Source organism: Echinops telfairi, unplaced genomic scaffold (assembly GCF_000313985.2).
Source record: "Echinops telfairi isolate 266 unplaced genomic scaffold, ASM31398v2 ScPeMD7_60;HRSCAF=208, whole genome shotgun sequence".
Lineage (NCBI taxonomy): Eukaryota > Metazoa > Chordata > Mammalia > Afrosoricida > Tenrecidae > Echinops > Echinops telfairi.
Window position 1 is genome coordinate 17,792,220 of NW_022103958.1, and position 19,012 is coordinate 17,811,231.

The following is a 19,012-nucleotide window of genomic DNA, read 5'->3' on the forward strand; positions in this document are numbered from 1 at the left end:
AAAAAAAAAAAAAAAGGAAAGCTCCAAGCATCCTCTAGACGTCTCACTGCAAGTCAATTTAGATTCATGGTGACCATATAGGAAAGAGTAGAACTTCCCGTCTTTCTCTCTCTCGGATCCTTAAGGGAATCATAGCCCAATGTGTAACCACCACTCCACCAAGCCTCCTCATCCTCTAGAGCAGTGGTTCTCAACCCTCCTAATGGCATGACCCTTTAATACAGTTCCTCATGTTCTGGTGACCCCCAACCATAACATTATTTTGTTTCTGCTTCATGACTGTCATTTTGCTGTTATGAATAGGCGACCCCTGTGAAAGGGTGGTTCAACGCCCCCCTTAGGGGTCGCAACCCACAGGTTGAGAACCGCTGCTCTAGAAGGATGCTCAATTATTTTTATTCCTGTTAATTTTGACATTTACCAAATAAGTCAAACATCTTAACGGTTAAGTCGTAAAAAAATGGTAAGCATGGGGCTGAGAAGCAGGGGAAAGAGGGACTGTTTAAGGGAACACAAGACAGGCTTCTCAAGTGTTGCTGTTGCTTGTAAAAATTCAAGTTGAATAATTTAATTCAAGCTACGTACTTGTATAAATATTTAGGTATTTCTATTTCACTAAAGAGTAAAATATACATTTATTACAGAAAGCACAACATGACATTTCCTATTGAGATACATGACACAAAAATTAAATAAATAATTAATGGAAAGAAATTTTAAATTTTTTACCAACCTAATACCAGAGGAAATTGGCCCTTTACCCCACTAATTGGTCATATGAAAATTTACCATTACTTACCTGGAGGACACACAAGCTGGGGCATGTCCATGTTTTGTGTAGGATTCATGGGCTGTGCAGATACAATGGCAGGGTCAAGTGTCTGGTTTTCAAAATCCAACATAGAATCCTACAAATTAAGTTAAGATTTAAAAAACTTAAAGTCGTTTTGAGAATGATGAGGGCAATGAATGTACAAATGTGCTTCACACAATTGACGTATGTGTGGATTGTGGTAAGAGTTACATGAGCCCCTAATAAAGTGATTTAAAAAAAAATTAAGTCAAATATCAACTCTTAAACCTCCCATTATATCTTTAACAAATATTGTACATACCTGAATGAAATTATACGGCCCCTGCATTTGTGCCATAAGGTCTTGTACTCGCTGTCTTCTCACGAGAGGATCTGCCTGAGCCACTGGAGTCAAAGTGTGGGGCTCTGGTACTGAAGGAGATGCAGCCTGTGGTTGCTGTTGGAGTGAATTTACTACCTGAAGTGAGAGAAGGCATATTTTATAGTACAAGTAATGTGGTCAAAGCCAACTGTTTCAATAGTTAACTGGAAGCAAGAGTTAACCAAAAGTCCTGGTGGATTAACAGTTGTCATTCAAATCCAACAACCACTTGGCCAGAGAAAAGATTATCCACCAATAAACCAGGTAAATGAAAAATCAAAGAGATGTATTATAAAGAGGGCTAATGAACTAAAGGTACAAACCTGAAAATATGTAATGCCCAGTAGAAAAAAGAAACAAAAATGAAAGCCTGGTAAACAAATAGTCTAAAGGTTAAAGGAGTCCAAGAAGACATTCTCCACAGTCCCTGTGAATCTACTTGCCCATCCTCCCTGACAAGCTGGTCATATTGAATGAAGGCTAGGCAGGGAAAGATCCCATACTTTTAATAGCACAGTTTAGTGGCAAGAACAGATAAATCACATATTTCTATAGACAAATTAACCAATAATTTTTGCATAATAAAACATTTTCATCTTATCAGTTGTGATTTTATTAAATATCCATAGGGATAAGTCACCTTTTCAATATAAACCTCACCTTACAAAACAAAAAACTAGTGCACGCTTACCTCAACTGTCTCAACTGTCCACTCATCTACTTGCTCTTTTTCACCACTGCTGAACTGTGTTTCTGCCATAAATTGTCTATTTACATACTGCAAAGCAAAGTAAATGTTTAAGAATGCTATATGAAAAGGCACAAAAGGCGTAAAGACCCCAAACTGAGCCCACGATCATCATGAGTCAATTGTGTCTCCTATAGGGAGTCTACTGAGCAGGGTAGAACTGCCCTTATGGGTTTCCAAGATTATAAGTAACTCTTTGCAGGAACAGAAAGCTTAACCATTCTCCCACAGAATGAAAAGTGATTTCAAACTGCTGCCTATGTGGTTAGCACCCACTGTACCACCAGGGCACCTATGAAGGGAAATGTAGCATTAAATACACATACCTCTGTTGATTCAACTTCATTCTGTTCAGTGTACTCCTCTGCTGGCTCAGGTTCTGAGGTAACATATGGCACAGAAGTGTAAACAATGTTTTTAAAGTGGAAAATTCAACTTAATGACTCCAAATGAGTAAGTACACAATTGGAACAAATTTACAAAGAGCTGACAGTAAATTTTATTATGCTGACCTGACAGTAGATTTCCTTTTTATTTACTTCAGAATAAAGTTGTTTCAACAGTAATTTTGCAACAGATAAATGCAAAGCAAGTTACTAAGTTAAAACCTCTGTCTAGTATAGAAACACATAGATTAAAAGTGGTAAAAAGGACTAAAAAAGACTAAAGTTTATGTACACCCTAAGTACCAGTTATATCTGATTTTCCTAATTTTCTATTTTTAAAAGTGCTTACCATGTCCCAGGTACTATCTACACTGTAAATAGAATGTAAATCCTATGAGAAAGCAGCTTTTATCCTTAGGCACAGAGAGGTTTCTACCCAAATTTACAGAGCTTGTAGGTAGTGGAGTCGAGACTTGAATCCAAAGTTTGATAAGGGAACCCATACCTTTTTTTCACCCCGTTATAAATTTATGTTCCACAAATGCTTCCACCGAAGCTAGTATTGTTTTTCATCAACTTGAGAGTACAGTAACATAAAAGTACTCAGGAAAATGCCAATGTCTGTGTTCACATAGTGATAGGTGAAGATCCCTTGTTATTTCCCCCAAAGCATACACTGGCAAGGCAAGAGTAAGTGCATGCAGTCACACATCTACTTGGAAAGCCTTACAACAAACAACTGGCCTCCACGAATACTCGAAGACCAGGAAGAGAATACCTCTGAGAATTAATCTTTTTGTTCTACCTTAACATATTTTAACATATTTAAAATTTCTTTTAAAACCTGAGTATACATATGTAATAACTATGACTACTACAGCTTAAACTCAAGGCAAGAAGAGTAAAACCAAGCTTGTAAACTCACCAGCTTCAGCTCCCTGCTCTTCAATTGCGGGTGCTGAGGCAGCCTCCTCTTCCTCACACAACCCATTTTGGTGGTTGTGAGTACTATCAAAGTAGTTTGACTGAAAAACCCGCTCAACAATTTCCTTTAGTGCTTTATCTAAAAATTAAGGGCAAGTTATGTTAGTTTACAACAGATTGAGCATTCTAACCAAAAACAAAACAAACTTCTTTACAGGAATAGAAAGCCTGTTTTTCTCCCTCACATTCACAACAGTAATATGCACATTAATGGCGTATATCTAGTAACAAATTCCAAAATTTGAGGCGAGAGTAATGTTGGCTGATGGCTGAGGTTATGTGCCAACCGGGTGCACCATGACTCTTAGTAGTTTGACAGTGATGTAATGATGTAATATGGCAGCTACATAATAATTTACACAAAATATACAAACATGTAGGAAAGAAACACTAAAAGGAAATAAACCAAAACGCAAACAATAGATGAATTTCTACTTTAACATTTTAATGACCATTACTACAAAGTAAAATCCGTAGTTAAAAAGTCAAAGTACCAATGATACTCACAGGTTGTTCCACAGACAGATTTTTCCTTCCCCTCCAGCAGGTCCCACAGGTGAACTGAGGCATGCTCATATTGCTCATTCAATCTTATAAAAGTAATCATATAATTATCTTTTTAGTTGTCAACTTAAAACTATACTTAATCAATTTCTATTTTCAAATATGCCTATACCTTAAGCTCATGTCTCGTTCAGGGTCCACTAACTTGTAGAAATCATCCAACAAGGTCAATTCCTCTTCAGATAATATCGGCACGCCATTCAAACCTTGCTTCAAGTCAGTTCGTATTTCCTCATCTCCCAATTTGTCCAAAACATACTGCAGCTCAAGCACAGTTTTTAAACGTTTCTGCTCTGCTTCTTCTCGCATAAGCTGCTCTCGACGTGCTGTCTTCTTTATTGTTTTCTGAATCTTAAAAAAAAAAGAATATGAACACAAGACACAGAAGTGAGTTTTAGAAAACAGCCTTTAAGTTCAATTTCAAATACAGCATTACTAAATAAGACAAACTTCAAGTGAGGTATGGTCCTAATAGATTAGTCCCAAATTACAAATTACAAAAAGGATGGGCCCTTTTATGCAGTTGTCAAAAAGTCAGATCACCTCACTCCCTTGACGATACTACTACTGAAATGTTATCATTGAAACCAAATTTCTGGTCTTGCTTCGAAAATAATATAGCAGACACATAGTATAAGGGAGTGGATACATGTAGAGATGACATGACTATGAGCTATGGTACATTGGGAGTTCATTATATTCTTTGCTCTAGTTTGGAGATTTAAAATTGAAATTTAAAATTGATTTTTAAATTTAAAATTGACATTTCCCTAACAGAACAAAACCTTTTATAAACGTTTATTTCCAAGTCCCATATACGCTAAATTTAACAAGGAAACTCATCACAGCCACAACAGGAGCATAGCTGTACTTATATCACCCTCGGTGGAATATGATCCAAAGTTTTAACTTTAGTACATAATACTGACTCTCAAGGAGATGCTACTACACTTCTCCTCCAAGTCTACGTCTATAATTATGCAAGTATTCCTTCATGTTGGAAAGTTTTTAGTAGTCTGGTGGTATAGTGGTTACACACTGGGCAGCGATTAACATCGTCGGCAGCTGAAAACCAGCTCCTATGCAGGACAAAGACTGGGTTTTCTACTCCACTAAACAGTCTCAGAAACTCAAGAGGGGGGAGAGGGTTACTATGAGTCAGCATTAACTCAATGGCAGTGGGTTTGGTTATATTTTTGGTTTGAGAGTTACTATAAAACTGATTTACTTGGAAGAAAAAAAAAGAAGAGTGGGGGGGGGGGGGATGCTGGAAACAGACGGTGCCAACAAAAGAATGTAAGAGCATTAGCCAAACTCAAAGTCATTTCTCACCTACTCTCTACATCAGGGAGCATGGAGAGGGAAAAGTCAGTCCTTTCAATAATCAAGGAAGTTTCCCCTCCCACTTTCTCCCTTATCTCAAAAAGGAAATGCGGACAGTACTGACCCATCACAAGGATTGTAAACAATGCCACAGAACAATCTGTGTCTTGGGAAAACAAATTGGCTATGCAAACTTTTACCTGAAGCATAAAACAAGCACACAAAAAAAATTAAGAAAGGTTTTACTCAGGGGGCAATGAGTTTGTTAACAGTGGTAGAATAATTTGGAAAAGGATTTCATTAATGGTTGTACAACACAACAAGTCAAGTATAATCCATGGCACTGAATTATACATTGAATTGGAGAATTATTTTGTTGTATATATCTTTGCCACTATTTAAAAAATAATTACATGAATAACAGTGAGTACAAGAAAAAGTTCTAAAATTGACTGTGGTAGTGATTAAATAAATCTTCTTGACATGACTGAACTATTGAATTGTATGATATCGAATTGTATGATGTGCCAATAAAAAATGTTTTAAAAACAAATAAAAAACGAAGAAAGCCACTTCAGAGGAAATGCACATTTCCTCTATGCAGGGAATGAGGTAAATAAAGCCTCTTTGTCTCTCACTGGCATCAAGTCCATGCTGGCTCATAATGACCCTCCAGGACAGGGAAGAACTGCCCTTCTGAGTTTCCCAGATTAACGAACTCTTTACAAGAGTAGAAAGCCAAGACTCTCTCCCTAGAAGCTACTGGTGGTTTCAAACTGCTGACCTTGTGGTTAGCCACCCAATAAGTAATCACTACACTACCAGGGCTCCTAGATAAAGTACAGAAAAAAATTAATTAGAGCAAAGTTGAAGACACTCTACAGCTAACAACTGCCAAAAAGATCCAGAAAAAGATTGTTTAGAACAATAATAAAATAGACATAAAAGATATCAATAATTCCATGTGTAGTAATAGTGGCATCAAAATTAGATGCTATATTTAGTTGTACACCAATTTTAACTTCCTATGACCCAAATTTTAAAATAAAGAAACTGGGTATGACGTATTAAGCCTGAGGCTCTGGCCTAATTTGTTAAGTGGAACAAATCCCTACCTGTATGTAAATTAAATTTCCTTTTCTCCATTTTCAGGTATATCATCAAAGTTTTCCATCTTTAATCAAATATAATAAGTAATGATAATATTAAGTACTTGAAATATTACAAACAAAATTGTTCTACGCACAATCTTATGAGAGTGGCACTATTACTATTACCACTTTATACAGATTAGAAAACTAAGATATTAAAATTTCCCAATAAGTAAAAGTGGCAGAATCAGGACTTTAACCTAAGCAGTCTGGTTCCTACGTCAGAACTGCTTAAACAAGCATTGTATTTTCTCTCAGACACTTCAATCAAGACTAAAAAGAGCCCCCGGTGGCATCAGTTTAAGTCCTCTGCTAACCGAAAGGATGGCATTTTAAAACCACCCAGGGACTTCACAGCACAAAGATCTAGCAGCCTCCTTCTATACAGATTTCAGCCCCTAGGAGTTGAAATTGGATCATTTGCATCTAATACTATTATTTCTGAGCACAACTTTTCAACAAATGGTTGGATATTGTTTATAATTTTCATCATATTCATCAAAGGCTTGTCACTTCAAGTTTTCTGGGAAAAACTCACCTCTGTTAAGATTAAAGAGTTAATAAGGAAAAGAGTATTGGTGCCACATTCCTCAAAACTCCTTATGGAGTGGTCACCAATTATACAAATAAGCCAAAGATTACATAGACAATAAATCCCCCTCAGGTTATAGATATATTTGTACAGCTAATTTTTAAAATCTGTGATCTTTTAGTGTAACTATTATACATTTCTCTATTATCTGAAACACCACCCTTTTAAAAGACACTTTTCAAGTGCTACATTAAGTCTTACGGAATTGGAATACATCTCAAAGTGAGCACTGAGTCCAGTGCTCACTTTGCTGGTAATTTAACTGAGTTCCAGAATGCTTATCAATGGTAACGCTAAGACCAAAACCCAAGAAAACATTTACCTTACCCCAATTTTTTACATTGCATATGCATATACAATTTTTTTACTTACATCTTGACTTAATGCCATGAAACTCCTCTGTAATTCTTTTGCAAATTCCAAATTGTTCGTAACTTCCTGGTACTTAGATACCGCGTCCTAAGTTGACAAAGATAGAACCCAATAATATAGTGAGCACAACCACAAAATTAGAAATAGGCATAAAATCCTTTTAAATATACAACATCTTTACCAGCTGATCTTGATTAAGCCTTTCCCCTTTGTTCATTCGTTCCTGGTAATCATCAAGCTTGCCCTATTTTTAAAAGAAAAGAAAATTATATCCCATAAGGAAGATATGCACTAGTACATGCTTAAATGGCAAAACTCTTAAAGTCCTCCTTAAATTTGTCTCAATTCTTTAAAAATACTTTCTAAATATAGTTGTTAGCACATGAAAGTGCCTCATTTTAACTGATAAGCCAAGAAATTAATTTTAATAGTCATGCATTACTTAAGTCCTCTACACATTCTGTGAAACTGGATGTCACAATTTAGATGTTATATGAAATTGCCTAAAATCTCAAGCAACAGCATTCATGCCTTTTCTACTTTTACGTTGCTCAATAACCTTTTGTTTCATTTCCAAATCCATACATATATGTCCCTTGCTGCTATTGGTAGCACCAGTTTTACTGCTTTTGGGAACTATGATGCACTTCATGGTAATGTTTTCAAAAGCAAATAGAACAGAAACAGCACTACAATACTAAAAAATGTATGATGCACCAAACGGAACTTGGTTGCCTCTCAAGTGGAAGCACACACAATAAACATAAAAGTTCACATAATACATATAAACCAGTAGCAAAGACTCTTATCAAGACTATTAAGGTATATGTACCATAGGTTGTACATGTAGCATACACCTGACATCACAATCACTTAGTATACAAGAGTCATGAGATGCACATGTGGTACGTGAAAAGCTGCATTCACCACATCCTGTTCTCCAACTAGGGTTTGTTAAATATATTGTAAATTCACAGCACACCACGGATGCAGCTGGATACTGCCTGAAAGGATGTTATGCAGCACCTCACTGTACCTTAATCATGCTGAATGAACCAAATATTGTAAATACTGCCTATTCCTTAGGTGTCCCAAACTAGATATGCATCAAATGGGTAATAAATAGTTCCCACGTACGTAGGTGGGGCTCACAACTTGTTTAGAATCCTGCTTATAAGCAGTGAGCCTATCAGGTATTTGCAAAGTGGTAAATTTTATTCACAGAAGTAAATAAGCACTAACTTTTAATTAACCTGAGAGAAACCTAAAGGGGAATCCATTGAAAGATAAGCAAAACACAAGATGAAACAGCACTAGCTTTGCACAACTTAAGTTTTCTAGAATTCTGCCTCCCTAAAGAGGAAAAAGATGGGGCTACAGCATCAAACGGGGCAGCAGTTCTAACCCTTCCCTATAGGGTAGCCATGAACTAGAACTGACTCAATGGCAAGGAGTTCTCAGGCCCTAAGACACAAGAAAATTCATGTGAACAGGTGACAGAAGAGTTTGTCCTGAGTAAAAGTACAGGCATTTTGTCTTTGATACTCTTCATCCAATATTCTTGAACAGTATGAGATACTTGCAGGATACAACCTCTTGGGGTTGTCATGTTACAAAAAGGCCACTAGTAATGAGATCTGTGAGTGCCTGAATCCATCTTCTCAGATGAGGCCACAAGTGACATAGAGCAAAAATCTATCCTACTGTGGCTACTGTGTGTCTGAGTCTCTGACTCATGGTAACTCCATGGCACATTGACACAAAACACTGCCTTTAACTCATGGAATCTGAGCAGAGAAGGATGCTGTTAGCCTAACTCAGTGGGTTTCGATGTGTGATCACCAAGCAGCATTAGCACCAATTGGGAACTTATTAAGACATGTAAACTCTCAGCCCTGAATCAGACCTGTTATCATAAGCTCTAGGGGTAAAGCTCAGTAATTGGACTTTGTCACTATGAGCAATTCCAGGAGCCCTGGTGGCATAGTGTTTATGCATTGGGCTGCAATCCACAAGCCCAATGTTTCAAAAGCACTAGCCACTATGTGGGAGAAAGATGAGGTTTTCTACTCTAATAAAAAGTTAGTCTTAGAAACCCGGAAAAGGGGGTTTAAATGGAGAGAAAATATTTTGAGAAACGATGTACAAATGCGCTTTACACAATTGATGTGTGTATGGATTGGGATAACAGTTGTATGAGCCCCTAATAAAATGTTAAAAAAGAAAAAAGAAAAAAAAAAAAGAAACCCGGAAAACCCACGGAAGCAGTTACCCCGCCCTATGGAGTTGCTCTAGGAGCCCTGGTGGGATAGTGATTCTACTTTGGGCTAAGATCCACAATGCCAGCAGTTAGAAACCACCAGTCTCTCTCCTTGGGAGAAAGACGGGGCTTTCTACTCCGATAGTCTCAGAAACGCAAGAGACAGTTCTACCCTGTCCTATAAAGTCACTATGAGTCAGCATCAACTCAATTGATGGCAGTGAGTTTTTAAGATGGGTGATGTCGCACACACACTTAAAGCTTGAAATTAAGTCCAAAACCTTGCAATCCCCTTATAAAAAGTCCAGCAGAGTCTGGAAATAAATTATTCATTCTCAAGCAAACAAATGATATGATTTAAGACCTTCAAAGAATTACATGGCAGCCTCAACTTGGAAATGTTCTCTGAAGGTTCAGTTTTAAAACAAACCAAACTGAAAACTTGAGTTTCTCAACAGGCTTGTAGGTGTAGTTAACCTATAACTTTTGATATAACATCTATGTCTGGCCTGGACACTCTCTTGGGAGCTCAGGAAAGCAGGAATTGTTCTCCAAGAAGGAAAAGTTCCCACCTCCCATTCACGTTAGTCTTGTATTGATGGTCGAAGCCCCAGTTTCAGAGTACTTACCACTAAACTCAAAGGTACATACCAAAATTTGCACTAGAACAAGAAAAAGCCACATAAGAGAATCAATTGATAGAATTTTCTACTTTCCAAAACAGCTTGCAATCCTGGCTCACTCTAGGATTTTGTGATTAAGAAATGATATCCTGGAGATCCCCTTGCAGAGGAGTCTCGGGGAGGAGATGAGCCAGTCAGGGTGCGATGTAACAATGATGAGAAATACAATCTTCCTCTAGTTCCTAAAGGTTTCCTCCCCACTCCCACTACCATGACTCGAATTCGATCTTGCAAGTCTGACTAGACCAGAAGAGGTACACTGGTACAGACAGGAACTGAAAATACAGGGAACCCAGGACGGATGAGCCCTATAGGACCAGTGGTGTGAGTGGCAAAACAGGGAGGGTAAAGGGAGAATGGGTAGGAAAGAGGGAACCGTTTACATGGAACTGTGTGTGATCTCCTCCCTGGGGGACAGACAACCTAAAAGTGGGTGAAGGGAGACGTCAGACAGGGCAAGATATGACAAAATACCCATTTATAAACTATCAAGGGCTCATGCGGGAGAGGGGAGCGGGGAGGGATGGGAAAAATGAGGAACTAATGTCGGGGGTTTAAATGGAGAGAAAATGTTTTGAGAAACGATATACAAATGCGCTTTACACAATTGATATGTGTATGGATTGGGATAACAGTTGTATGAGCCCCTAATAAAATGTTAAAAAATAAAAATTAAAAAAAAAAAAAAAAGAAATGATATCTACACTGGTCCCATCACTGAAAAAGCAGGAGATAAATGACATTATTCTAATTGGTTGTATCTCTATCATCACCATCTATTCAATTGGCTTCAATAAATCCACCAAACCCAGTGCCATTGAGTCAGCTGACTCATAAAAACTCCACAGGACAAAACACAACCTGTCCCAAGGCGGTAACTCTTTACTAAAGCAAACTGCCACATCTTTCTCTCATGGAGCAGCTACCTGGCTCAAACTGCTGACCATTTGGTTAGCAGCAGAGGGCTTAACCACTGTATCACCAGGGTTCCTTAAATTAAGTCTAGCAAGTAGAAAGTTGTCCTTTGCAAGATAAATTAATTCAATATAACTAAAAGGACATGCTTATCACACTGACAGATCTAAGATTAACCCCCAACAAAAACAAAGGGAAGGCAAATATTTCCCTATGGAATTTTGTCTTTCCCTTAACAGCCCAACACATAGAAGTTCATCCCTACACACACACACACACACACACACACACACACACACACACACGGCTGCCTAACACATGTTGTTAGCGGTCAATCCAGCCCTATGTGCAACAAAATCAAGCAACGTTATGTTTAAGCCCATGGTTGCCATCCATCTTACTGAGGGGCTTCTTTTTCAGGGACCTTCGTTTGTTCGGTTTTTTACCAAGTAGAGCAGTCATTTACTTACACAATTCACATGTAAATGATTACTTAGTGTCTTAGGGTTTTTTGTAAGAGAATGGAATTTTCCCTAGCACAAAAAAGTACCAGAGCTGGTCTGGTACTTTTACTGACATTACTGATAAAATCAACCTACCACTCTCATGAGGAAAAGTCAAAAATATTTCTGAGGGCTCCCAGTTCATTCATGCACTTTGATTACAAAGAAAACATGTTTAAACAGACCCCTGTAATCAGTGGATGGCTGCAGACAAGTTTTCAGCAATTCTACCATCTTATGTCTCATCAGAGTGCCGCCTTCAAAAAAGGTCCCCATCTAGTTTCCTAGGGGATCCAGTGAAATTCAAGGCACAGAGGTCACATCAGAAGGTTATGGTAACTTTTGGGGGGAGATTCAAAAGAATTAACAGAATTTCTCCAAAAACGTGGGGCAATCATAGGAACTAATTAGGAAGTGATGATTGTAAGATGGAGCGCTGCATTGTTGAGTAAAGCTGAATAATTTCTTTTCTATCATGACAATGCACTTACTTTCTTCCCATTTCACTGGAAAACGTTTTTATCCTAAACCCCTTCAGACTTCCTTTTGTTCTGCAAATTCAAAGAACACCTAAAAGGAACATTAACTGAATCCCTTAAGGATGTGAATACTGCCGTTTTGACCTGGCATAAATCAAAGAGCACAAAATTGGGGAGTCACTTCTTTCACAAGCATGTAGACTTCAGAAATACACAGATCTAGGAGGAGGGTATGTTGAAAAGCAATAGTTTCATATTTTGACATAATTTCTAGGATTTTACGCATGCACGTGCACGCACACACACAGCCATCAAACTTTATCTTTTGCCCCTGGATCTTCTGGCGGTGTCAAACTGCTGATTTTGCAGTTAGCGGCCCAGTGTGTAACCCACTACACTACCAGGGCTCCTTCATTCCTGTCATATTCTATACTTTTGAAATAAATCCAAATAAAGTTAACTATCGAAGTATACTAAAAACACATATAGCACCAATCATGAACCAGACGAAAATCAGGCTGTTTCCAAGATTACCCAGTCTTTGAAGGGGACCACAGCATAAAATTAACTACTATATACCTGTTGTAGGCCATTTTTTCAAGAGGAAACGTGGAAGTTAAATAAATAAGCTGCTTAAGGTCACACATTCCAAGGTATGTTTTGTGACTCAACACCTTCCTCCCTAATAACGCCACTCTGGATTCCTGCCACCACTGCTCCATTCATATTCTGCCTGTGCTGCTGCTTTCCTTCCTCCAGGCAGTGTGATTATATCGTACCGCTGAATCAAGATACAGCTAGGTCTCCCATTCTTCCCAGATTCTTCGAACACCAAAGTTACTTCAATGAAATTCCACAATGCTCTGACATAGCCAAAAGTTATCTTACTGGTGTCTTCCTTCCTGATTCTTGGCTCAACAAATTCCATTAAATGACTTGAAAACAACCTTTAAAGTGACAAAGCTAAGAAAGGCACAGCAAATATATATATACACTCTTCAAATAAATTATACAAAGCCAGACCAGTCGAGTTGGAGACAACCTATAAAATCATGCCTATCTAAGAAAGTACACAAATCTTAAGTTGGAATCAACTTGATGGCAATGTGTTTAAAGCTTAAACGACTAAACTGAGCCACAATACCTAAAATGAAGCATAAAATAACAAAAGGATTAAGAGCACTTAGTTGTAAATTACTGTCTCTTACCCATTTCTAGAGTGCAAAAAGAACCTGCAGAAGCATTTTTTTGCTCCTCCTCTACATCCCACACTTTCTATTTTTCCCAGGTTACGTATGTCTACATTCCACTCTTCATCCAGAAACGTGAACTCCAACTTCGCATAGCTACCTGCCTCATTTACCCTGACTTTATCCATTGAGACTTAGCTGTTAGGTGCCCTTGAGTTGGTTCCAACGCAGTGACTGTACAACTTGCTTGAGCCCATTTGTTGAGCCACTGTGCCAATCTATCTCATGGAAGGTCTTTCCTCTTCTTTTCATTCCAAACATGATGGGTGTCTTTTTCTAAGCTTATAACTTTCATATAGAACAGGTAATAAACAAAAATACTTATTTTAAAAAGGCAGAAAGAATGCAGAAAAATCCACACGATTTGTATCCACTACCTTTAAACACTGGAAGCAGATATTAGACTGCGTAAGTAAGTACTGAACAATCAGGTGGGGGGGGTCTTTTAACATCATGCCATCTTCATCAGGTACTAGGAAAATAAGTAGAGCAGGAACAATGTTTGTCATAAATGCTTGATTTGTAAACACTAAGAATAGTCAAGTTCTACAGAATAGCAAAAAGGTACCAGATTAGATGTAATCTAAGTTTCACATTATAAGGTAAGCGTTCGACATTTAAAAAGAAACAAGAAAAGAGATTATCCAGTAAAAAGCTGTATGAAGTTATGTATAAATGAAAGCAACTGAATCTCATTGAAGAGTTTTAGCACTGCTTACTTTGAACTAAATTCTTAAAAAGACTAAAGCTGTGCATTCAAATGATCAGAGATCATCTTAAATGGCATTAAAAAAATTACTTATTTTTAAAAAGCTACTCATTAGAATGAGTCTTTATAAACGGAATTGTTTTATAGTCTTTAGAGTTCAACACAAAAGGGCACAAAATAAAATGTAATTTAAAATGCAAACCAAAAGGAATCTTCCATTATTAAAGTTTATTTCCGTTACTTTGTTAGGATAATAGCACGGAGGTGGATGCAATGCAATTAATTTACAATGGTTCTGGTACCAGGAGCTGTCTGTTCTGCTGTCAACTTTCTAGAAGTGTTGCTTTAAAACTCCAAGACCAAACTCACTGCTATTGAGTCAGTTTCGACTCGACGTGATCTTACAGAACAGGGTTTCCAAGTACGACACAGGAATAGGAAGCTTCACCTTTCTCCAGGAGAGCGGTTAGGACTTTTAACCTGCTGATCTGGCTGCTAGCAGCCCAATGCAATAAACCACTGTAACACCAGCATTCCCAGATACAGCTTGCTTACACTACCCTAATTTTAAAAACAGATCATGCCACTAGCCTCATCAACTTTGCTTCCTTCAAAATACAAAAACAGCATGTCAGGGAAATTCTATTTTCAAAAATAACATTTCAAGTAAAGCTATATACACTATTCCCCCTTTCATGGATTAATCCATTTTAGAGTTTTGTTGGGAAAGTGCAAGTATTTCTATGTAATAATTTAGTCAAAACAAAATATTTATCATATACAGTATGGATGGTACAGTGATGTTACTAATAGTCCTCACCTAAAAACTTACCACTACATTAAAAAAAAAAAAAAAAGTAACGTAAGCACAGAAAGACACACAAAAACATCAAGTTTGGACAATAGGTAATACAGGAAGTTAAAGGAAGTAGACACTACTTTAGGTGACCGTGGCCAAGAAACACAATCTTCCTCTCCTTTCTCAGGAAGAGTGAGTTTTCAACTCTGCCCATCAGTGTCTCTTTCACGCACGCTTTTATACTTAAATTTTATCCAACAGCAGCACTAGTACAGCGAGTGGGAGAAAGAAAAGATAGGAATTAAAGTCAAGAAATGTTGGCTGAACTTCCCTTTACTACCCCACATATATTCTCTACCGCATAGGTGGCATTGATTTACTCTGTAAAAAGAAATCAACATTGAAAAAGACAGAAATCTGGATATAAAAATTAAGATGGGAAGTCTGTCACACCCCCTCCCCTTTCCTTTACTGTTAATGCATTTCCAAAATTTTTCTGGCATATGACATCCTAAACTTGAATAGAAACTAAGACTTATTTGGAGCTAACCTAAACATAAAGAAAAACATTCAGTTTAATTTCATTACAAGACATGGACTAATGTTCCAAAAACACCTAGCAAAAAGGGACTTTTCTTGACTGCTATACTCTCAGGGCCATAACCTGGAGACTCAGCACACAGTTTAACCAGACACTAAAAAGGAAGGATGGAAAACGGTTTTTCCTTGGCATTCAATTGACTTTCTAAAATATAGGGCTTGAAGCAAAGTCTTTACTTGGCTCAACATGATGAGCTTAAACATGGAAATTACATTCATGTTGAAGAGTATTAAAAATTCTAATGATTCCTGTAAACTATTATGAGACCTTGGATATCACCCACTCAACATGCACCATTATTACACGAGCATCTCAATGTCCTGTTCTGTAAGCTGAAATGCACTAAATAGGCTAAGATGCCTTTAAGCTCTTATGTCTTGAACCCTTTAACATATGGCAATAAAATTAAGGTCATGATAAAATTGTTATATTCAACCTTTCATAAATTTTATAAAAAAGAACGAATCATCTAGCCTTAAATTAACTAAGATATATAAAATAATGGTAAATCATGCCTATCTGTAAGTCACACCAAGTATTTGCTAATTCAAATAAGATATTTATGATTTGTCCATGTTAAAACCAGCCACTCAAAAACACAACCATCCTTTTTTTAATACTTAGGAATTTACTCATACTAGAGCAAAAGCTGAGTACATCTCATGAGAGAATTGTTAGTTCTCATTAATTAAACAATTCATAGATTGACTTTGTTAAATTCAGATTTTAACTACTACTCCGTCTTCCCCGCGAACACCACACAGCCCAAGAAAGCACATTAAGCATTATAGGCTTTCTCCCCCACGACAAGGTGAACTCAAAACAAAGTAATCACGTCCTCTGCAATGCAGAGAAAGAGTTCTTGCAGTCAATGGGAAAACTAGCATATTAGCGATCTTAAATGTTAAAGAAAACCTTCAGATGCTACCTCCCCACAAGATTTACTGTTATGAAAGTTAAAATTTTTTATTTATATTTCTTAACACAAATTCTGCACAATAGCAACAATGACTATTACAAGTCAAGGCACACTGCAATGCTCTGGAAAGAACACACAATAGCCTCCTCCCACAACAATAGCCTCCTCCCACAATGACAGCAGCCTTTTTCAAAAGCGGATGTCTGAAGTGACCAGTATGAAGAACAGAAGATTTAAAGGGAGCACTATGACAAGGTACTACAGTACAGCTTTGGTGATCAAAGTTCTGGTCAAGCATTAGTTGCAAAGCTGTCAGGCTGTTTTGTTTTTTTGAAGGAAAAGAACACTGGCTCATCTTTTACCTACATTAAGAAACTAGAATCTAAACTCATACACTTGGTGTATACCAAAGAGTAATTTTAAATTCCACCCATTAAAAGCATCTTTTTAGTCTTCATCAAAACCAACTCTATCTTACAACTTCAAATTAGGTCTTTTTAGATAAATTAGTTTTCAAAGATCATCTTGCATAGCCTAATTCTGTACTAACTGATGAAGAAAACTAAACAATTGTACAATGCAAAACTTTTAATCAGTCTAATTTTTGTAAATGGGAATTTTACACTTTAACTGCATTTCTCTTTGCTAAACATACCCCTGTAGTTTTTTATAGACACAAACTTCAAAAACCACCAAGCTACTTACTACTGTTGTGTTACATAATAGGGTATTTACATGTTAAGCACGCATTCTCAACTTTAATGTCTAGCTTCCCCTTTCGAAGTCCAAATTGTGCAAAAATTAAAAAATAACTTTTTCTAAAAGGAAACTGCTTCAATTATCTGTCTTATTCAAAGGCATTGTACATACCTGTCAACTAGTCATTTTTGGCAAGATATTTTAGTAACCAGGGAAAAGGCGTTTGATCCAGATGATTCCAATACAATATGTCAAGATTGAAATATAGCTCAAATGTTCAGACTTCAGGAAAAAGAAATCTAGTGGTAAATGGTATCTTACTTTTACTCTATTTGTTCCTAAAAGGTCCCAGACTGGTTTGTAAAGCAAACTTAAGGTTTAGAATTAGAACTGTTCACTACCTACTAAGAAATTAATGGTACACCTCTGCAGATTGAAAAATTAAAGACGAAATGTGCTTAAAGGAGGAAAATCCAAATGCCTTGATAAGTACTACTTCTCAATAAGTGAAAGTTTTAATAAAGCTAGTACTGCCAATGTATTGAACAGGTAGGTTTATCAAGATACCTCACCTGTTACTTGAACTTTTCCCTGTTATCTATCAAGCAAAAAATAAATTACATTTGGGCAATATGAAATCTCCATCAGTCAATCATCTGTGTAATAATTAGATTATTTCCTCTAAGACTGGTGGCAAGGTTGTCACCAGATAGAGCTACATAAGCTTATAAACTGGAGTGAACTATCATAGTTGAAGCCCTTATAAGACTTACAAAGTATTTTTCCAGACCCACTAGAACCCAATAGTCATCACACAATTAAAGTACCTACAAATCAGTGCTTGATTCTAATAAATGTTTAAATTAAAACATCTATACTCAAAGGATATTAATTTGTATTTTCTGATGCCTATTCCAGAAGAAAATGGAGTTTTCCTAGAAATTCTGAAAAACATTCAAGCACAAACTAGACTGACAGAATTGTTTCTTGCATTAAGAGACGTTTTAAATACCTAAGTTGGTCTAAATTCCAACAGGATGAGCAAAAACTAAACCACATGACATGACTTAGAAGATAACTGGCCTTAGGCATGCTTACTAGTCTATTTGAATGTAGTTACTACTTCAATGCTAAACATAATTTTGTGTTGTACTGTTATTTTGAAATCCGTTATTCAAAATCACATAACAAAAGCATGCTTATTAACATAAAGGATTGGCAAAAGTGAGACATCTCATAATTTGCTAATCTCTCAATTTTAAATAAAGTCCATGAGATCCAAATAGAAATCTCATGGTCCAATACTGAAGTACCATATATAAACGTTTGTTTTGAAAACTCTTCAAAAATGTGTAAGAACTCAATTAAAAAGCAATTATATTATCACCAGCTATCAATTTATTTCCCATAGACCAAATTTTGTCGGCGTCACTAAGCTCAACATCTCAAGTAACGTTATTAGGTGGCTATGATAAACCAGGACTTAAAATCTTGACTTCTCCAAAATTCAATCTATGATGGTAAGTATGAGGCAAGCGTTACTTGGTCTTATCAAGAGTGGGTTTTTTTAATGGTAAAAATTAACATGAATTCAAATGTCTAACTTCCCCTTTTTGTCTCCACTCCCCCCAGCCCTCTCAAGGTGGAGTTATTCGCTGAGCCTTTCACCCCCCAGCCCCTATGCGCAGACCTACAGACGCAAGTCTAAGGGAGGGCACCCCGCTCGGTGCGGACCGCACGGAACAAAGGGCCGTCCTTTTAAGATGAACCTCACGGTGTGTCCCAGAATGACTTAAACTTTGATTGAAAAAACACTGTGGGTGTGGCTCGATTTGGGGGGAGGGGGCCGAAGGGAGCCTGGGGCGGCTGCCGGCCCCAGCCCTCCCCCCCTGCTTTCGCT

At 37.2% G+C, this 19,012-nt stretch overlaps 1 protein-coding gene across 1 annotated transcript in view; it reads right to left on the reverse strand.

Moving 5' to 3' along the window:
- CAPRIN1 (cell cycle associated protein 1) overlaps positions 1 to 7,547 on the reverse strand; it is a 24,802-nt gene extending 17,255 nt beyond the window's left edge. The window contains exons 1-9 of the mRNA XM_004708280.2: positions 7,477 to 7,547; positions 7,296 to 7,382; positions 3,970 to 4,208; positions 3,801 to 3,883; positions 3,235 to 3,372; positions 2,250 to 2,302; positions 1,867 to 1,953; positions 1,116 to 1,271; positions 800 to 908 (exon numbers count right to left, since the gene is read on the reverse strand). Coding sequence (XP_004708337.1) covers positions 800 to 908; positions 1,116 to 1,271; positions 1,867 to 1,953; positions 2,250 to 2,302; positions 3,235 to 3,372; positions 3,801 to 3,883; positions 3,970 to 4,208; positions 7,296 to 7,382; positions 7,477 to 7,512 — 988 coding nt within the window. The 5' untranslated portion in view covers positions 7,513 to 7,547. The remainder of the gene's footprint in view (positions 1 to 799; positions 909 to 1,115; positions 1,272 to 1,866; positions 1,954 to 2,249; positions 2,303 to 3,234; positions 3,373 to 3,800; positions 3,884 to 3,969; positions 4,209 to 7,295; positions 7,383 to 7,476) is intronic.
- Positions 7,548 to 19,012: the final 11,465 nt, after the last annotated feature.